At 37.6% G+C, this 20,657-nt stretch overlaps 1 protein-coding gene across 1 annotated transcript; it reads left to right on the forward strand.

The window, feature by feature from the left end:
• Window positions 1-7,403: 7,403 nt before the first annotated feature.
• On the forward strand, window positions 7,404-16,348 carry LOC131986600 (claudin-4-like). The gene is made up of 2 exons (XM_059351635.1): window positions 7,404-8,020; window positions 14,594-16,348. The coding sequence occupies exons 1-2, from the start codon at window positions 7,533-7,535 to the stop codon at window positions 15,246-15,248; spliced, it is 1,143 nt and encodes a 380-aa protein (XP_059207618.1). The 5' UTR covers window positions 7,404-7,532; the 3' UTR covers window positions 15,249-16,348.
• Window positions 16,349-20,657: the final 4,309 nt, after the last annotated feature.

Genomic DNA, 20,657 nt, shown 5'->3' on the forward strand with positions numbered 1-20,657 from the left:
TTGCCCAGTTGAATCTAATTCCTGAAGACTTCGGCCCAATGGAGGGAGAAGAGCGACAAAAGATCCGGCTTTCTTTTATGCATAGAAGTCAAACTTTTTTGGCTTCATGCTCCATTTTCATAGGAATAAACAGTGCCCCACCTCCAACTCTGTATCAGTTTTCTATATACATTGTGTTTTTTAGACCAAATATTTCATAGGAATAAATCACCCATCAATTAGGAATGCATTGTTTTATTTCTCTGCAGCTGTTTTCAATTTCTGCTGATTTTGGATGAACATGAAAAACAATTTGGATATTGACTGACTGATTTGGTGGGTGCCAGCCTGCTCTTCGGGGCCCTGTTCCAAGTAGAAGGCTCAACAAGCTCTGAGTCTCTCCCTGAACTCTGAGTTGATTTACCCTCAGATGGGAAACTCTGTTTCTGGTTCCAGAAAAGCTGATCTGAGTTAGTTCAATCAGCTCAGAGTAGGTTCACTCTGAGTTACACGTGTCACCATTACTATAAAAAGGCAGCATTAATGGAGCTGCGATATTATGATTCACCATGGCAACAGCTAAAACAAATGGTTGAATTGAGATCCTCGTGTGAACATACGGTGAGTTAGAACACATTGTTAGAAAAAACAGCAACACGGTTGCAGCTGCAACGGAGAGAATAATCAGATTTAATCAGAAGTATAATATTACAGGTGAAAACTGATGAAATGGTATTGAGTCTAAATTTTATTCATTTAGTTGTAATCCTGCCGGCGAAAGACGGACGTTGAAGCAGCTGAAAATGAAATTTAAGAACATGGTTCAAACAGGAAGGACTGAGGTGTAACAGGCTCATGGTTTATTTCATTTTACTCATATTTGACTGATTTCAAATCAATTCAATGTGCAGTAGATGTTTCAGTGCCAGGGTCACTTTCCTTTTCACTCTGCAAACTAGAGCTTTTCTGATCTGCTCTGCATCGCTGATATTATAAAGAAAACAACTCAAAAAAAAAAATATTAAAAAATTATCAGGCTGTAAGGCTGTGTGTATAACTTCGTCTCCTATAGCAACAGGACCAGAGAAAGGGACACCACGTGACAGCATCGAGCTGCTTCAGGATCAGTGAGGGGGAGGAGACGGGAAAGATGAGGGTTTTTATAGAAAACCTGCATATTGAAGGGCCTGAGTCAGAGTGGAGGGTTCAAACACATGACACATGTCCATAAAAGCGGAAACCTTACACAGTCAGTGAGTAACAAACTAATATCAAACAGGATTGTGATTCACAGTAACCTGCTGATTATTGTGTTTCAGTGCTTTGAATCAATGAGGAAATGAAACAGCGTGTCTGAAAGAGGGCGGGGACACAGAGAAACTTGCTCGCGGGCAGGTTAGGTTCTCTGAGTCAGTTACCGTGGCAACTCAGCCAGAGCTGATGTTACCTCCCTTTTCAGAACAGGAGACTCTGAGTTCCCTCATTTCAGGGTTAACAAACTCAGAGTTTTCAGGAACAGGCTCCTGGTGGAGAGGAGTGCCAGGTGCTGAAAAGCAACAACAAAAAATTGTGTTTCAATAATTGTACTGGAACAGTTATATTTTTAGTTTACCCTCATCTAGTGGCATGGTTTAGTACTGCAGCTTCAGCTACCTTCAGCTGCAGGAAGTGACATCGACTTCCTCTCTCTTGTGACAACAAACAAGATGGCTGTAAGACTTCAGTGCATGTTCATGCTTCATCTTCAGCCATCACTAAGTTCCAATCCCTTTGAGTAAGTCTAATTATTATAAATCATTGCCAGAACGTCTACTGTTAGTTAGTTAGTTAGTTAGTTACTTAGTAAGTTAGTATGTTTTTAATTGCTTGTTTTAAAGCACTTTTTAATGGGGGAATTCAGGCTGTAGCTGATTAAAAATGCAACACTTCTCTGATCAGCATTAGTTTAATTATGTTAAATGTAAGTATGATATGAAATAGATGGACGAAACTTTAAAAAAATGTTTTAGCTGCATTTCAATATAAATTTAAATACCTTTTATTTCACATAGCACAATATTTATATTTAGCATCTTTTCCCCCCTTTCTGTTAAATGTTATTTTATTGATCGCAGTAATGATTGGCATTGCTTCTGTTGTTTTGATGAGTTTGTTTTAATTGTTTCTGTCTTTTGATGTAACATTAAAAGTCCTACAGTTCTACTAGTCAGAGTTTATTTCAAAAGTAACTTGTAGCGCTGCAGATTTTGTAGCCACTTTTAGCTAATTGTTTTTGTTCAGACTGACTTTTTTCATTAGTGCTCAACAGCAGACAGAAAACTTTGATAACTGAACAGTTTACAACCTGCTCAACACCAAACAGCAGACGGCACAGTCCTCCTGCAGCAGTCTCTCCCAGCTGCAGTCACAGAGCCGGCTAACAGTTAGCTCTGTAGCAGTACAGTGTGTATGTGCTGCTCCTACAGGAGGGGTTCACTTAGCGATCTCTGTTTGTTTCCAAAAAGCACCGGACACTCTGTGCACAGTTAGCGATGCCGTTAATTCACAATCACTATGTTTATGATCAGCGGAGACTGTGCATAATTAGCCATGCTGCTTTGTTTATGATCAGCTGCTGACGTTGTGCACAGTTAGCAATGGCGGCCACAGTTGCGTCTCTCGTGTTTAATCCATCGCAACGATTGAAAACCATACGTCACCTCCGGAGTCTCGTAAATCCCTCTGGGGGCTGTTTTGTAGTGGAGACACGCAGAGTGAGAGGACTTTAGAGAGGGCGTGGCCTGAGACTTTCCCGGTGGCCACTCTTCCCCCTAGAGGAAACACGGCTATTAAGGAGCTAAAGGGTCAGGAGCAGCTGGAAAGCAAAAATAAGACAAAAGAAGAGTGAATTTTGGACTATTTGGAAGAATCAGGCTTCTTGTGCTGTGATTCTTCCATTCTCTTCACTAACTTTATCTGCTCTTTGGTGTTGAGCACGTGGTGAACGGTACAATTATCTTCTTTTTTTTCGTCGTAAATATCTGTCTGTTGGATACCGATGAAAGAAGTCAGTCTGAATGAGAAATAATTGCTGTTAAACCAAAATGATGAGCTAAAAGTGGCTGCAGAACTCAGAAAATCTGCAGAGTTGCATGTGACTCTTTTCATACTTTATTCATATGAAAAAAAAAGATTAGCAGAAATTTAGGACTTTACATCAAAAGGCAGAAAACAATAAATACAATCAAAAGTCATCACAACAGGATCAATGTCAACTATTAGAGCAATCAATAAAATAAAATAAAATACTATATATACATATTGTGCTATGCATAATAAAAGGTATTTAAAATGAGATTAAAAAGCACGTAAAATAATCAACGTTTGTTTGTTTGTTTGTTTGTTTGTTTTTAAGACAGTCGTATGAGGGCTTTGTGGCTTGCAGCTCGCTGCTGTAGAGCTTTATGCAGCGACTCCACAATCAAACATTTCTTGTTTAATCGTGCAAACAAAGAATCTGATAATATTAACAGTCAGATATGACTTGAATTGTTTGTAGATTGTTTGTTCGCTTCCTAAATAGGGAAATAATCTCAGTGAATTGCCTTTTATCAGGCTTTATCTTATCGTGGAGCAGACGTGTTCCACTAATATTGAAGCGTGATAATGTTGAACACGAATACAAGATAAAAATGTGTCAGAGTCTGATAGCGTAACTGTCGGATCACATGGACCAAATCTGTCTGCCTCGTAGGGAAATAGGACTTTTTTTCTGCTCGGCCAACACGTCAACCAAAACAGCAGCACATTTCTGACATTTTGTTCACAATTGTTGTTGTTTACTTCATGTTTATGTTTCCCTTATATACTGGATAGGTATTTTAAAAGCATAAATAGATATTTCTTATTCTTTAATGCAGAAATCTCTGTATATAAGGAAGAAAAGTTTACTTTGTCGGGAGAGATTGCTGAGAACTCTCTCCATGCACGTAACTAAAGGCTTTGATTGATCACACCGGCTGGCTGCATTTTTTCTTCAGACTTAGAAACATTCTCAATGTTTTGGGAAGAAACTGCAACTCCAACACCTCCTGCAGCGACAGCACATACACACTGTACTGCTACAGAGCTAACTGTAGCTAGCTGCCGCTAACGGCGGCTCTTCTTAACAAGCCGGCCTCCGGCTCGTTAGCGGCTCGTTAAGAAGAGTAAGAAGGAGTTGCTGGATTTGTCTCCAGTCGCTTTCTTGAAAATGGTCGCTAAGGGGGTCTGAAAAGTTGCTAAATTTAGCAACAACTCGCGAAGTTGGGAACACTGCTTTGCCGGCTTTTAAAAAATGGCGTGTTGTTGTCTGTAGAGTACTACGTCATATCCTGCTTAGTGATCTTCCTGTAGAGAGCACAGGTTTGGTCAGTCCAGACCAGTTTATTGTTGACGTGAAGACCCAGGAATTTGTAGTCCCAATACCAGGCTGGTAAGCAAACTGCATTGGGTCCAGCTGTGTGCTCACCAGAGGTCTCAGGTGTCTCAGGATGATCCTCTTCATGGTCTCTATCTAGGGGAGGTCAAGTAACAGGCCTCACAATGGTCACAGAAACAAAAGTAATAATCAATAAAAATTCTATGAAAATTAACCAATGAAAGTCAGACATTACTTTTCAACCATGCTTAAACTTAATATTTTGTTGCACAACCTTTTGAGGCAATCACTGCAATCAAATGACTCCTGTAACTGTCAATGAGACTTCTGCACCTCTCGGCAGGTATTTTGGCCCACTCCTTATGAGCAAACTGCTCCAGTTGTCTCAGGTTTGAAGGGTGCCTTTTCCAGACGGCATGTTTCAGCTACTTCCAAAGATGCTCAATAGGATTTAGGTCGGGGCTCATAGAAGGCCACTTTAGAATGGTCCAATGTTTTCCTCTCTGCCATTCTTGGGTGTTTTTAGCTGTGTTTTGGGTCATTATCCTGTTGCAAGACCCATGACCTGCGACTGAGACCAAGCTTCCTGACACTGGCCAGCACATTTCTGTCTAGAAACCCTTGATCGTCTTGAGATTTCCTTGTACCCTGTGCATATTCAAGACATCCTATGCCAGATGCAGCAAAGCAGCCCCAGGCCAGAACATAACAGAGCATCCATAACAGAGCATCCACTATGTTTCACAGTAGGGACAGTGTTCTTTTCTTAACATGCTTCATTTTTTCGTCTGTGAACATAGAGCTGATGTGCCTTGGAAAAAATGCCATTTTTGTCTCATCTATCCATAGGACATTCTCCCAGAAGCTTTGTGGCTTGTCAACAAATTCCAGTCTGGCTTTTTTATGATTTGTTTTCAACAGTGGTGTCCTCCATGGTCGTCTCCCAAGTCCACTTCGGCTCAAACAAAGACGGATGTTACCATTCATATTATCCGTCTCTTTGATTTGTCATCAATTTTCCTCCTGCGGCCACGTCCAGGGAGGTTGGCTACAGTCTCATGGATCTTAAATTTCTGAATATTATGTGCATCTGTAGTCACATGAACATCAAGCTGCTTGGAGATGGTCTTGTAGCCTTTACCTTTAACGTGCTTGTCTATATAATTTTTTTTTAATCTCCTGAGACAACTCTTTCCTTCGCTTCCTCTGGTCCATGTTGAGTGTGGTACACACCATGTCACCAAACAGCACAGTGACTACCTGTACCCCTATATATAGGCCCACTGACTGATTACAATATTGTAGAGACTGATCTCTACAATCTGATCTGATGCTAATTAGTGGACACACCTTGATTTAACATGTCCCTTTGGTCACATTATTTTCAGTCTTTTCTAGGGGTACCATCATTTTTGTCCAAGCCTGTTTCATGAGTTTATTTGAAAACCGCGATTCAAAATCAATGTCGGATATTCATTGGTTAATTTTCATAGAATTTTTATTTATTATTACTTTTGTCAGATTCAAGTTATTTCTGTGACCATTGTGGGTTTTTCTTTCATTAACCAAGGGGTACCAACAATTTTGTCCACGTGTGTAGGTTCATTTCCCTTATGAAAACAAGAGTTTTTGCAGCTTTAACCTAATGAAACCATGGCCTTTTAAATAAGTGTAACTATTTCACTCCGTGTCAGTATCAAGGTTGTTCTCTTAACTTTTATCAACAACTTTTGGCCTTGATGTGCATATACTTGACTTTTTAAACTGTCTTTTATACTTCAGCCTTTTAACTAAATGCCACCGATGTAACTATGTCTCTTTCCAGTTCTTCCAGCATTTACATGCTTTTATTTGTCTTTTCAAACTGTCTTTTGTAACGTATAACCAGGAACTTTTTGCTGGAACCTTAGAGAAGAAGTTTTGTAGCGTAGACTGAAAGAAATGGTCTGCAAAACTAAAACTAAACATAACCACGTTCTGCATTTACATAGTTTTATTTTTAACTTTATAAACTGTCTTTTACAACGTCTAACCTTGTGAACGTCTAACCTTTTATAGAAGTGTTTTTGGAGCAGAAATTCAGCCAAACTACAACCTTTTAAGTAAATGTGGCCGCTTAGTTGCAGCGAGCGACCATTGAATGAGCTGATAACAACCTACTGCATCTACTATAAGGTGCAGTATTTAAAACAGATGTAGTTTGAGACTTTTGATGACATGTCAGTGTTTCCCCTGTTCATTAAAAACAGCTACATGTGCACCAGTGGACTTTTGCCACAAACAGAGAAGAGAGGTGCTAAAAGAACAATTAATAGGACTCAACGTTTCTGTTTAGTTTTTATGTGTTTATCACTCTGCTGTTGCTTCAAAGTTCATGAAAACAAAAAGATTGTTGGCTCCATAATCCAGGCTCAAAGAGTTGATTCACAGAAGCTGTGGTCAGTAGTCACATATCTATTAAATATATTCCAAGTTTGCCATTAACTCCCATTTTACTGTATGATTACCCACAGAGTGTGTGACCCAGTCGAAACTGCTGTAAAAACTGTCCCATCATGTTTTAGTTGAGGCTGTAAAAACATGATACATCACAACACAATGTTATGAAGAAAAAACAGAAAATGTACAACAGGGAGCAGTACAGAACGCCAATATATGAAGTGAAGTTCTCTTTCTCTTAGTCTGTGCAAACACAAGACAGCCTACATGTTTGTATATTACAACATTACAGCCTCATGTGGTCTCCTATCAACCACATAACAAGCTCGGCCTGGCCACTCATTACCTCCTGACAGCCATAAAGCAGACACACCTGAAGCTACCATGGGCAAAAGGTTAAACCATAAAACTACTCGTCGTTTGGAAAAAAGCACACAAACAAGCGGTAACACACCCAGGTGGTAAACGAGGCCAGGACTCGCCTGATTGGCTTGGTTTGAGCGAGTGATGTCACCTCTCTGGTTCGCTTTAGTAATAAAAAGTGACACTCAGATAAGGGTCATCGACTCCTTCAGAGCAGCACGAACACACAGCAGAGGAGGAACTAACTGAAACTCCTCGGCTTGAGGAGGAGGAAAGAAGAGGGGAAAGTTAAGAAGATATTTGCTGGGAATTAAAAGCGGGACGTGATTTTCAATAAGGAGGAACTGTGACAATGGTGTCTTTAGGCCTTGAGCTGGTCGGCGTGACTCTGTCGGTGCTGGGCTGGGTGCTGAGCGTGACCAGCTGCGCCCTGCCCATGTGGAGAGTGTCGGCCTTCATCGGCTCCAACATCGTGACGGCTCAGGTGTACTGGGAGGGATTGTGGATGAACTGCGTGTTCCAGAGTACGGGTCAGATGCAGTGTAAGGTCTACGACTCCATGCTGGCGCTGCCTCAGGACCTGCAGGCTGCGCGCGCGCTCACCGTCGTCTCCATCATCATCGGGTTGGTAGCCCTGCTCATCGCCGTGGTGGGGGCAAAGTGCACCAACTGCATCGAGGAGGAAGGCGCGAAAGCTCGGGTGATGGCCGCCGCGGGGGGCTCCTTCATCACGGCGGCTCTCACCCAGCTGGTGCCAGTGTCCTGGTCGGCGCACACCATTATCATTGAATTCTACAGCCCGCTCATCCCCTCCGGGCAGAAGATGGAGATTGGGGCGGCGCTGTATCTGGGCTGGGCGGCGGCGGCGCTGCTGCTGATCGGAGGGGCCATCCTCTGCTGCAGCTGCCCGCCGCAGGAGGATAAACCGCTGCGGTACAGCGTGCACCCTCAGAGCCGCATAGCGTATTCCGCCGCGCCCAGGTCAAACGCTCCGAGCTCCTACAACAGGAGGGACTACGTCTGAGGCGGGAGTTCTGGCCTCATGTTTCCTTCTGAATTGTGGGAAATTAAATCGTCAGCACTCACAGATAAATATAAAACACGTTTATGTTCTGAAACACTCAGGACAGCCAGAAAAAGGTTTTTTTTAATGTTAAATATTTATCTGTGAGAGCTGACAATTTCATTTCCCTTTTGACTTTATATACATTACTTTTGTTCCTGCCTTTTCCTACATTGTTTGGGAAAGTGTACAGAAATGTAGCTAAAACACAGGAAAACCAGTTTGTGGACTTTTTGGAGCGTAAATGTGTGTCAATATGGCCGCAGTTTTATTTTTATACATTTAAACAAGATTTTAAAGCTCTATACTGTTTACAGTAAAGTAAAGCAAGTTAAAGAGGTTTAGTGAGGATTTATATTTATTATTTGTGCTCCTCATTGTGCTGATCAGTGTGTACAGAGAGGCTTTGACTGTTTTAAATCCCTTTTTTGGGCTTTTTTTTTTAAGCTGTTATTATAAAATACAGTGACAGAAAACGGACATTTGGTTTGGTGATGTGAGCACACGGCTGTTTATACAAAGGATGACGCTTTAATATGTCTTTGCTTTTGTTGTTTGTGTTTAGCAATAATGAGAGAATATTTCGAGTTTACTTTATGAGTGTAAATATTTTTAAATCTACTGGAATTATTAGAATAACTGAAACAGTAATAATAAAGATTTTCACTGTGAAACACTGTTAAGAAATACTTAAAATGAAAGAAAAGTTTGTGATTAATAGTGATAATGTTTTTTATTTATATATCGTAGGAATAAAAGTGGAAATGAACAATTAGTTTTATGACAAGATACTTTGTGTGTCAGTCAGTTTTGTGATTTGTGGCCTATTCGTCTTTCATTCGTCTTTTTTTAGTGGAAAGAAAACTATGAATGTGCAAAATACACAAGATTAAAGTTTAATGCAAAACTACAAACAAATACAATCATCTTAATGAAAGTTTTTAATTATTATCATCTGTATTCTGTTTTCAGTTTTTTACAGAGGATTTTGTTCATATGTCATTCACAGCCTCATTTGTAGAATATTTTATTTCCTGAAAACAAGGCAAAAATGTGTGTGTGTGTGTGTGTGTGCGTGTGTGTTATTAACTGGGGAAGTTTCATGGTGATATCTATTAGTTAAATTTAATATTACTATTAAACCCTTGATTCACCTTTAGTGACAACAGCAGCACTGTTTGTGTTTCTTTAATTTCTGATTTAATTTTACAATAACAGCAGGAAAAAGTGAATAACTAGAGTTGGATGTGACAGATGATTTGGTGTTTCAGTGAGGTGTTGCTCAGATACGTCCCTGCAGATTTGAATCATCTCTCCTGCTTTGAATAGTCAAATAATCGTCCCTAATGTCAGCAGGTGAGCTCAGGCACCATCATGACCTGTTTCTGCTCCTCTCAACAAAACTAAAAAAACTCTTTACTGGAGCCGACCTATAATAATACATCATCATTTCTAATCTAACCTGAATCCTCTAAAAATAAATCCTGCTAACAATTTACTGTAGTGGAAGTAGAAAGTAAAGAAAATATCCCATTTACCTTATTTGATCATATTTAGAGTACGATAGTATTATTTTCTTTTATTGGGGTTGTTATTATTACTATTTCAATAAATTACACATATTTAGTTAGTTAATTTACTATCCATGTGTGTATAATTATTTGGTAAAACTTTATATAAGGGAACATATATTCAACATTAACTAGTTGCTTATTAGCATGCAAATAAGTAACATATTGGCTCTTAATTAGTCATTATTAAGTAGTTATTAATGCCTTATTCTGCATGGTCTTATTATACAACCAGTAAGACATTAACTAAGAGATTTCCCTCAGTAACCTCAAAATCATTGCTTATTAGTTGTAAGTAAGGAAGTTGTTGTATAAGAGTTACGATCTTTATATGCTTTACTTTGTATAGACTTTATCATCTCTACATAGCGGTGAACGAAACAATGGAAACGGCAAATAGACCGACAGACCTTTGATGTGACTGGTGGCTCCTTTTGGATGAGGATTTGTAGATTGTCAGTCATTACTCTATAAAGTGGGTCACTTTACGCCAATGTTAGTCTACCAGTGACCCACTTTGTAGAGTAATGATTGACATTACAATCTACCAATCCTCATCAAATTATCCAAAATAATAAGCAATAATTCTGAGGTTATTGAGGGAAAACTCTCAATAACTTAGTTAATGTCTTACTGGTTGTATAATAAGGCCATGCAGAATAAGGCATTAATAACTACTTAATAATGACTAATTAAGAGCCAATATGTTACTTATTTGCATGCTAATAAGCAACTACTTAATGTTGAATATGTGTTCCTTAATCTAAAGTGTTACCAAAACCTCTTTACTGGAGCTGACCTATAATAATACATCATCATTTCGAGTCTAACCCGAATCCTCTAAAAAAAAAAAATCCTGCTAACAATTTACTGTAGTGGAAGTAGAAAGTAAAGAAAATATCCTATTTACCTTGTTACTTGATCATATTTAGAGTACAACAGTCTTCTTTTCTTTTATTGTGGTTATTATTATTACTATTTCAATAAATTACACATATTTAGTTAGTTAGTTAATTTACTATCCGTATGTGTATAATTATTTATTACTACTATAATTATTGTTACTAATATAATACTTATATACTAATAAAAATTATACATTGGACTTAAAGCACTTTTGTGAATACTTAGAGATGATCATTTATAATAATGTTTGATTACAAAAATATTTTTGTTGATTATCAATATAATTATTTTTTAAATGTATTCAATAATATCATTTTTCTTTATTGTGATTATTATTGTTTCAATTCATTCAAAAAATATGTATATGTTAATTTATCATCACTATTATTATTAATTCAATAATAGCAATATGATTTCCTTTATTATGATTATTAATGGTTCAATGGGTTACTTAATCTTTATTTTATTATCAATAATTATTAATCCATTCAGAAAACTGTATCATTATTAGCATCATTTTTAATATTATTATTTATTTATTTATTTTCCTGTCCTCATTTGTTGCATATGAGGTTTTTTCATTATTAAGTGCAAATGTAATTTAAAAAATGGACTTTGAAATCTGTAATAATGGGACATTATTAGGATTATTAGTAGTAGTATTAAGTTGTATAATGGTTTAGAATTTAAAAAAAATACAGTTAATCAATCAGCTAATAAACAAAAGCACTTACTGTCATGTATTTTCTCTAAACACACACACACACACACACACACACACACACACACACACACACACACACACACACACACACACAGGTAATCTTTGATTCTTCCTCTGTGTTAATAACTTACAGGCTTTAATATGTAAATTTCACTCACTGACAAGAACAGAAGCTTGAACATTTCTGCTTGGGCTTTTATTTTGGTAACACGAGCAGCTGTTGACCAGGTGAGCTGATACAGGTGTGCTGCAGGTTATCATTGTTATCTCAGCATCGACCCGTGTTGTTACATAAACACAAACAGCCTTGGGGTTTGTTTTTATCTTCATGTCATGTGAGGACATTGTTGTGACCCCTGTTTGTGTGTTTGATTAAAAACATTGAATTAAACTTTTATTATTTTAGATGATTCAAACCTATAAGCATTCTGAATATTTTCAGATGATTGAATGGCAGGTTAAGACGCTTGTTATCAGCTCATTTGCACTAAACAAAGCGGTTGCGTTTAGTAAAAAGACTGCTGTTTGCTTTTGATTATGCCAAAGAATGACTCTAAGGTTAGGGCTTCCTAAACTTCCTCTGTAGGTGTTCTAAAAGGGTTTAAAAAGTAAATTAAATGCATTTTAATGCCGAAAGTTAAGGTGTCACCGGAAGTGACGCAGTTACGTTTGTTACGTAAAAACGAGACGCACGTTGACTTTAATTTATTTAGAAATGAAATGTGTATTTTTTGTATTTTTACATGGAATTCACTGTAATTTAACATTTAAAACCATTAAGCAACTGAATAATACTGTAAGAAAAAAACACCCATTTTTCAACTTTTTCAATAATTAATTTACCTTTTCTTTTTATGGCACTTGCACTAAATGTAAAAAAAAAAAAAAAAGAAAAAGAAAATCTTGTAAATTAAAGTAAGTGTTTGTGATATAACACATTTTTTTTAAATATAAATCTTTAATTTCCCATTATAGCATTTGCACTAAATGCAGAAAAAACAAGTAAAATCCTGTAAAATAATTCAGTACATTTTTGTAAATTATATATTTTTTACACTGAAAACATTTTTAAAAAAGAAAAAGTACACAGTTTAGCAGTAAAAGTTACTATTGAATAACAGTGAACAACTTTAAGCCATTTTATAAATACTTTATTAAAATATATGTATAATGCACAGTAAATATCTGTATTTAGAAATATATATATATAATATTAATCTGTAGAATAACAATTAAATAATTTACCTTTATTTATGGCATTTGCACTTAATGTTGAAAAACAAGAAAAAATATTTTACCTTAAGTTTTTTTTTTTCACATATAATTTCTTTAAAAATATGGATACTATGCAGTAAATACCTGTATTTAAAACAGTATATCTGTAGAATAACTTAAGTTTTTTGCTTTAATATGACGCTAAGTGTTGAACAGAGAATGCACTGGAATTTAACATTCAAAATAATACAGTAAATTGGGCCAAAAAGTGTACAGTTTAGCAGCAAAACTTACTATTGAATAACAATAAACAAACGTAAGTTATTTTACCTTTATATATTAGACCATTATATATATACATATATATATACTGTGTAATAGTCAGTAAAACCTGTTTGCTATACATCATCTTGGCTGCAGTGTGTCCATATATCATATGATAATTTAATTATCCTGACGCTCCGGCTTTAAGACATTTTATAGGGGAGGACAGTCTCCTTGATAACGATAAGAAAATGTTTTCTTCAACTTCCTGGAAAGGAAAAATTATAATTCTTTCTGACTCATTCAGGGAACTGCCTGATACAATCATTTCTGTTTCTTTTTATTCACCACAAAACTCCCCGTGTGTCTGAGGGAGGTGTTTGGATAGAGACTTTAACCGATACTGAGAGGATCTGTGTCTGTATGCTGAAGGTGTCTGAGAGTCAGCCCATTATGTTTTCTCTCTGCTCATATTTACTCTGGGTGCAGTTATTCTGGTTTCCAGCCGAGCTTCTGGGATTGTTTTCCCAACACCGAATCCTCAGAAATCCACACCGGGAAGTAACGTCAGCTTGTGTGTCTCTCTGTGTGTGTGTGTGTGTGTGTGTGTGTGACCAGAACGCGTTTTTAACCAACAGAGTGAGGACATTTTTGCAAAGTGAGGACATTTTGGCCGGTCCTCGCATCTTTAAAGGCTTTTTTGAGATTTCAGATTTAGTTTTAAGGGTAAAGGTTACATTATAATGATAGTTAACTGTAACTGTATTGTGTGGTTACAAAACTAACTAAAATGATAGTGAAAATGTCCTTCATTTTCGTCTTTGTCAACTTTTTCCATACATAATGAAGATGGATAAGGCAAAGGAAATAAAGGCAAAATTTACTGTGACCTCTTTTAATCTCCCACCCAACAAATACCCCATTACAAAAAACTAAAACTAATAAAAACAAAACTAAAATTAAAGCATTTAAAATAAATAAATACTAAACTAAAACTAGAAAACTCACTCTAAAAACTCACTAAAATTAACTGAATTTGAAAACAAAAATTCACAACAAAATGAAAACTAAAACTAATGAAAAATTCAAAACTATTATAACCTTGCAAGGGAATTCACTGTTCCAATGAGGGTCCTCATAAAGATAGAAGTACAAGAATGTGTGTGTGTGTGTGTGTGTGTGTGTGTGTGTGTGTTTGCATTGTGTGTGTTTGTGTTTCTATGCTTACACACACAACAAACTGTATTGAGCCCAAGGCTGCAGCTCGCTCTCTGCTCACCAGGAGTCGTGTTTAAGGAACTATTTTTATTCTTTTTCCTGTGTATTTTAAAAGAATTTCTTCTTTTCCTTTCATGAGATGGCCGTGTCACCAGCGACAACCCCCACCGACCACGGACACGCTCTCCCTCCATCACGCCCTCCTCCCCTGCCCTGCCCTGCCCTGCCTCCAGCTCCCCTCCTCCACTCTATGTGCACAGGTGTTGTTTCAGCCTCCTTTTGACTCCTCCTCGCTCCCCTGAGGTATAAAGGATCTCTTGTTTCCCTGACAGCATCTCACAGCCACATCACACCGCTCACAGCTGCTCACTCTTCTTAAGGACACCACAGGAGGAGGATCCTTCACTTCCGTGGACTTGTTTTTTATATTCTGCTCCCAGAAGAAGCGGCAGCATGTCGATGGGCATGGAGATCGTGGGCATCGCCCTCGGCGTCATCGGCTTCATCATCGCCATCGTGACGTGCGCCCTGCCCATGTGGAGGGTGACCGCTTTCGTCGGCGCCAACATCATCACGGCGCAGACCATCTGGGAGGGCCTGTGGATGAACTGCGTGACCCAGAGTACGGGTCAGATGCAGTGTAAGGTGTACGACTCCATGCTGGCGCTGCCTCAGGAGCTGCAGGCGTCCCGAGCCATGATGATCATCGCCATCATCCTCGGCGTGCTCGGGGTCATGATCTCCATCGTCGGCGCCAAGTGCACCAACTGCATCGACGACGAGGCGGCCAAGGCCAAGGTGATGATCATTGCTGGGATCTTCTTCGTGATCGCCGGCCTCTTGGTCCTCATCCCCGTGTCCTGGACGGCGAGCGTCGTCATTCGTGATTTCTACAACCCCATCGTGCCCAGCTCGCAGCGACGGGAGCTCGGGGCGGCGCTCTACATCGGCTGGGGCGCCAGCGCTCTGCTCCTGATTGGCGGCGCCATGCTGTGCAGCAGCTGCCCACCGAAAGAGAAGAAGTACAAGCCACCCCGCATGGCGTACAGCGCCCCGCGCAGCGCCAGCGCGGGCGGCGGCGGCTACGACAGGAAAGACTATGTTTGAAAATGTTTAAATGTTGGAAAATTTTTTGTTTTTGTGTTGTATTGTGCTGTCTGAACCACAGGAAAAGACTCCGAGATGAAGATGTGTGTGCAAATATTGATCTTTATGCTTCGCTTCCGGCTGAATGTTCATTTACATCAGTTTGAAGTCTTTGTTCTGCTGTGATCCTGCAGGTGTGTCTCGTTAAAGAGACACCTTTTATAGCCAGTTTTTCTTTAACTTTGTTCCTGTAAAATTTCAAACTGGTAAACATTTTGTATTTATACTTAAACTTCTGTGACTTATGAATCTGAAACACCTGCTTCTTCTGTGTTTGTGCATGTGTGACTGTGTGACTGTGTGTGTGTGTGTGTGTGTGTGTGTGTGTGTGTGTGTGTGTTACTCTCTGGTGTCATTTTTCAGTGAAACCTTCAGTTGAAATGCTCCGTGTTGCTGTAATTGATGAGGAAAAGCTGGCTCTCATTTTACATGGATTTGGTTGTGTGTGTGTGTGTGTGTGTGTGCGTGTGTGTGTTTTGCATGTAATATTTGCTTAGGAGAGTTTCTGCTGAGACTGAAACTAAAGATGGATCCGTGATACGGCCCGAGGTAACAATTTTACCTTCCTCCTCACAGTTTTCACTGTTTGAGGACGTAAAAACAAAAGACTGAGAGCCACACAAAGACTTTTTTTATGTCCAAATGTGTGAGTTTATTTTATATTTCTGTAATAAATGTATTGTATATTAAGGTAATCTGCGGGTTTGTATTTAAAACAGACATGTATTGTGAGTTTTGTTTTGTATCTTATTTTTATATCTCAGCCTGTAAACGTCCTCTGTGTGTCAAACAAAGAGCCAAAGGACTTATTTTGTGTGTGTGTGTGTGTGTGTGTGTGTGTGTGTGTGTGTGTGACTGACAACCTGCAGGCACGTGACTTCAGCTGTTGTAGGATGTTTGTTTTCACAGCAGCAGGATGTAGTTTTGTGCAGAAATGAAACATTTCACTAATTCATCTCTGTATCTTTAAAAGCTTTGTTTTAAAAAATAGCTGATTTATAAGATAAAACGCTTTTGTTAAATGTTTTATAGTCGTGTTTGAATTTCAGATGCTGAAGATTTCAATAAAAGTTAAACTGAATGATTTGTGGGGTTTTCTTTCAGTTGAACACTTTTATATAAGAATCCAGGAGGCTTTCACAGAGCCAGACAAACAATGCTTACTCCAAATCAAATACTTTGAAACGTTGATGGTTGGGCAGGGCGTTGGGAGTTTGGTTTCTTTGTGTTACAGCTGAGTTCAGTTCATCTCTTTCTAAATAATACGTGGGTGTGGCAGGGACCACAGGTTTCGCTAGGCTGCCATACACCTGCTGCCTTTAACAAAAGGGGCAAAAAAAAAAAGCAGACGAAGCGACTCTGTCTATATTTCTCTGTGAATATTTCACAAACTGAAAAAGAACAAATTGGTTTGGTGTATTTGACACGAAATGTATAAAAAAACAAACAAAAACAAAAAATCCTGTAAATTAAAGTAAGTTTTTGTGATATAACTCATTTAAAACAAGTATAAATCTTTAATGTCCCATTAAATTATTAATTTACATATTTAAACTTTAATTTTCTTGATGATAATTGAATTGACTTTTTATGGCATTTGCACTAAATGCAGAAAAAACAAGAAAAATCCTGTAAAATAATTCAGTATATTTTTGTAAATTATATATTTTTTAAATAATTGATTTAAATATTTGGATACTATGCAGTAAATATCTGTATTTAAAATAGTATATCTGTAGAATAACTTAAGTTTTTTACTTTAATATGACGCTAAGTGTTGAACAGAGAATTCACTGTAATTTAACATTCACTGTAATTTAACATTCAAGACCAAAAATAATACAGTAAATTATGTAAAATAACTTTTTAAACAATAAAAGTGTACAGATTAGCAGCAAAAGTTACTATTAATTAACAATAAACAACAGTAAGTTATTTTACAAATTATGGATAATAATCAAACAAAGTTTTTTTTACTTCAATATGACTGATGCTGTATGTAATATAATATTTCACAAACACGTAATATAATATTTCACAAACTGAAAAAGAACTTGTTAAATGTCTCATTTTTGCAAATGATCAAATGGTTTGGTGTATTTGATATTGGCATCAGCCCCATTGCATATATATATATAAATATATATATATATATATATATATATATATATATATTGTTGCCTAAAAATATGCAAAAAGTAAATAAATAAAAATGAATAAATTATATTATATAAAGAGATACATCTCCACATAATTACCATCACATACACATTTATATGTGCACAACTTATACAAATAATTGTTAAGTTCAATTAGGCTGAATTTATGCTTCACAATAATTTAAAATAATTTAATCATTTTTATGTCATACAAACCTATAGTGGGAAGAACTGTTGTGTAAATACTGTGAACAATCCAGAAAAGCAAACTTTTGTTGTATTTCTGTTGAGTAAAATATAACTGACTAATCAATATCGATATCAGTATTAGCCTTGTTAATGCAGAGTCAGGAAATGTCACAACATTTTTCAGTCTTATCTGCAGAAAATAGAACCAAAGGTACCAAAGGTTTATCAACACTCACTGAACAATGAACAGTTGGGCTGGGGATCAGCCACACACACACAGCTGTAATCTCAGAGGACGATGATCAAGGTGGGTCACTGAGTGGAATTTGACCAATTCAGGAGAGAAAAAGGTGCTGAAGAAGTGTGACAATCAGCTTTTTGATAACACAAACACCAACTCACTGACTGACCTCAGTTTTCTTGTCTCTGTAACCTCATCTACACACACCAGAGTCGGTCCTGGCTGGATTTACGCCCTGGGCCAACCACCCCTTGAATTTACAATTAACCCTTTGGAGTCTTGGAATATTTTGTCAGTTATTGAATACTTTTCATTCTGCCACTTAAAAAATGTTTACCATGCTGTGGTGTTGGTATGGTGTTGATTTTTTCAGCACAAGCTTACCTTTATTACCGGATAGTTGTTGTTTTTTTTCACTTTGACTTACTGGATCAACATGTTGAGCCCAAAAGAAACAAAAAACAAACAAACATATAAAATCAGATTTAAAAATTATATATATTTTTTGAAATCATGTTCATCCTCAATGAAGACTTTTAAATCAAGTCAAATATGTAAGATCACTTCACACAAAAAAAAACTGCTGAGTGCTTGCAAATATTGCAAATATAATATATAAAAAGGTAAAATGAGGATAACATCTTTTTTTCTTTTTTATACTAAATATATTAAATCTCTTCTTTCACCATCAATCAAAAACAAGACTGTAATTTAAGCCAATCCTTTAGAGGGAAGCTGACGGCTCGATTTTATATTGTGACGTCATGAAGAAGTAATATGCTGGTGCTTTCGTGGACTCCAGAGTATGAAGATACAACATTATGTAAGTTAGATCACACTTACATCACACATGCATCAGTTACCCAATTAAAATGACCATAATGCACATTGTATTTACGTTTGTTAACATCCTATTAACTAAGCATAACACACTACAATTTATTTTAAAAGCTATATCACATGTAGCTTACAAAATGCCATGTCAATGTATATTAGCAGTTATTTCAGATAGCATATAGCTTAGCAATAAAACATTCCACAGTCAGGACGTTTGTGTGAATTTGCACTTGTTGTGTTACAAACACAAACTAGACTAGGTTTCCTATGGGTGATATTAGTTGCATGACATGATGCCTCAATTCTTATTCTAGTTCAGCAAAACTAAAAACCAAATACAATCCTTTTCTGTGGCTAATAGCAACATATTAGCAAGAGGCTAATAAATAGCCTATAACCTACCGTCACTAATATCACTCATAGAAATCTGCAAACCTTTATCTTTGGCCCGTTTCTCCTCTTCTTCTTTTCTTCTTTTTCTGAACTGGGCATCTAAAGGCGCCTTTGGTCTCTTACTTTGATCCATAATGAAGATGAAGACTCGACATCATTACCTTTTGCCAATACCGTTCGCCCGTCAAACAACCGGAGTCACGTGACATAAACAAATTCAGGGAGATTAATGCACAGATTTTTATTTTTACTTTGTTTTACATATTTCACATAACCCAATTAATTACATGTAGGTATATGGGTCTATGTTAATTTTAGGAATGAAATACTATTTATTTGGAAGCAGTTTGTGTTGTGGTCTGAGATCAGTCCATCCCCCGCCCCCCTCCCCTTGCCTCTTCTGACACACACAACCTGTACGACACTTGAAAAAACTGAATTATTGCCTTAATCTGACTATAACTGGACAACTGAAGTGCATGTAAACATGTTAGTCTGACTGATGTGGCAGTTCTCCAACTCTGATTAGGACACCCAGATAATGCGATGGAATAGGATTTTCGCCGGCATGTTTGGCAAGACAACGCATGCTCCACCTGCTCTACCTCGCGCTAGCATATAACCCTGGAACAAAAACATCCAAGAAAGCCGCTCGCATTAGCCACTCGCGCATTAGCCGGTTACATTAGCCGGTTACATAAGCCGGTCACATTAGCCGGTTACATAAGCCGGTCACATTAGCCGGTTACATAAGCCGGTCACATTAGCTGGTCACATTAGCTGGTTACATTAGCCAGTTACATTAGCCGGTTACATTAGCCAGTTACATTAGCCAGTTACATTAGCCGGTCACATTAGCCGGTTACATTAGCCAGTTACATTAGCCGGTTACATTAGCCGGTCACATTAGCCGGTCGCTGGTCAGTAGCGAGAGCACAAAGTGTCGAACTGAGGTCCACCGGAAAGGGTGCCATGTTGACCCGCTGAAACTACGCATATCGCCACTCAGTGTTGAGGAGGAGGACATTAGTTATTCGATTTTCTCACTTGCATGTAAACTGGGACAAGACAGAAGTCCTATTAGACACCAATATTGATTTTTAAGCATAGCTCGATTAAACTGTGCATGTAAATCAGGGATGGGCAACTTAAATGCTGGAGGGGGCCACAATTTTTCATGGACACTACCACAGGGCCACATATATAGGACCACTTAACCAGATATGATGAAACTGCAATTTTAAATATGTTTATAGTGCAGTAATTTAACATATTTCATGCTGAAATGCATGTATAACAGTATGAATAGGAATACAAAAGGTTTGAACGAAATAATTTTTTTTTTCCAGTGCAAGAACAACAGAGCAACATTAATTGCAAGAAGTAATTTTGTGCATTTTAAAACAGCACTTTTAAGATTTCATGCTCAAATGCATGTAGTTGTACTGAGGGCCACTTCAAGTGAGGGTGCGGGCCATATACATCCCTGATGTAAACGCACTGACTGACCACTCCACTAAATTGACATGGAAATGAGCGGCAGACTAGAAA

The sequence above is a fragment of the Centropristis striata genome, chromosome 15 (assembly GCF_030273125.1).
Source record: "Centropristis striata isolate RG_2023a ecotype Rhode Island chromosome 15, C.striata_1.0, whole genome shotgun sequence".
Lineage (NCBI taxonomy): Eukaryota > Metazoa > Chordata > Actinopteri > Perciformes > Serranidae > Centropristis > Centropristis striata.

Bases quoted from the DNA above. Each gene is read 5' to 3' on its own strand.
- LOC131986600 (XM_059351635.1), top strand. From the start codon at position 7,533: ATGGTGTCTTTAGGCCTTGAGCTGGTCGGCGTGACTCTGTCGGTGCTG. The intron at 8,021-14,593 runs GCTGTATCTGGG...AAGAAGCGGCAG, and splicing joins AAGATGGAGATTGGGGCGGC to CATGTCGATGGGCATGGAGA.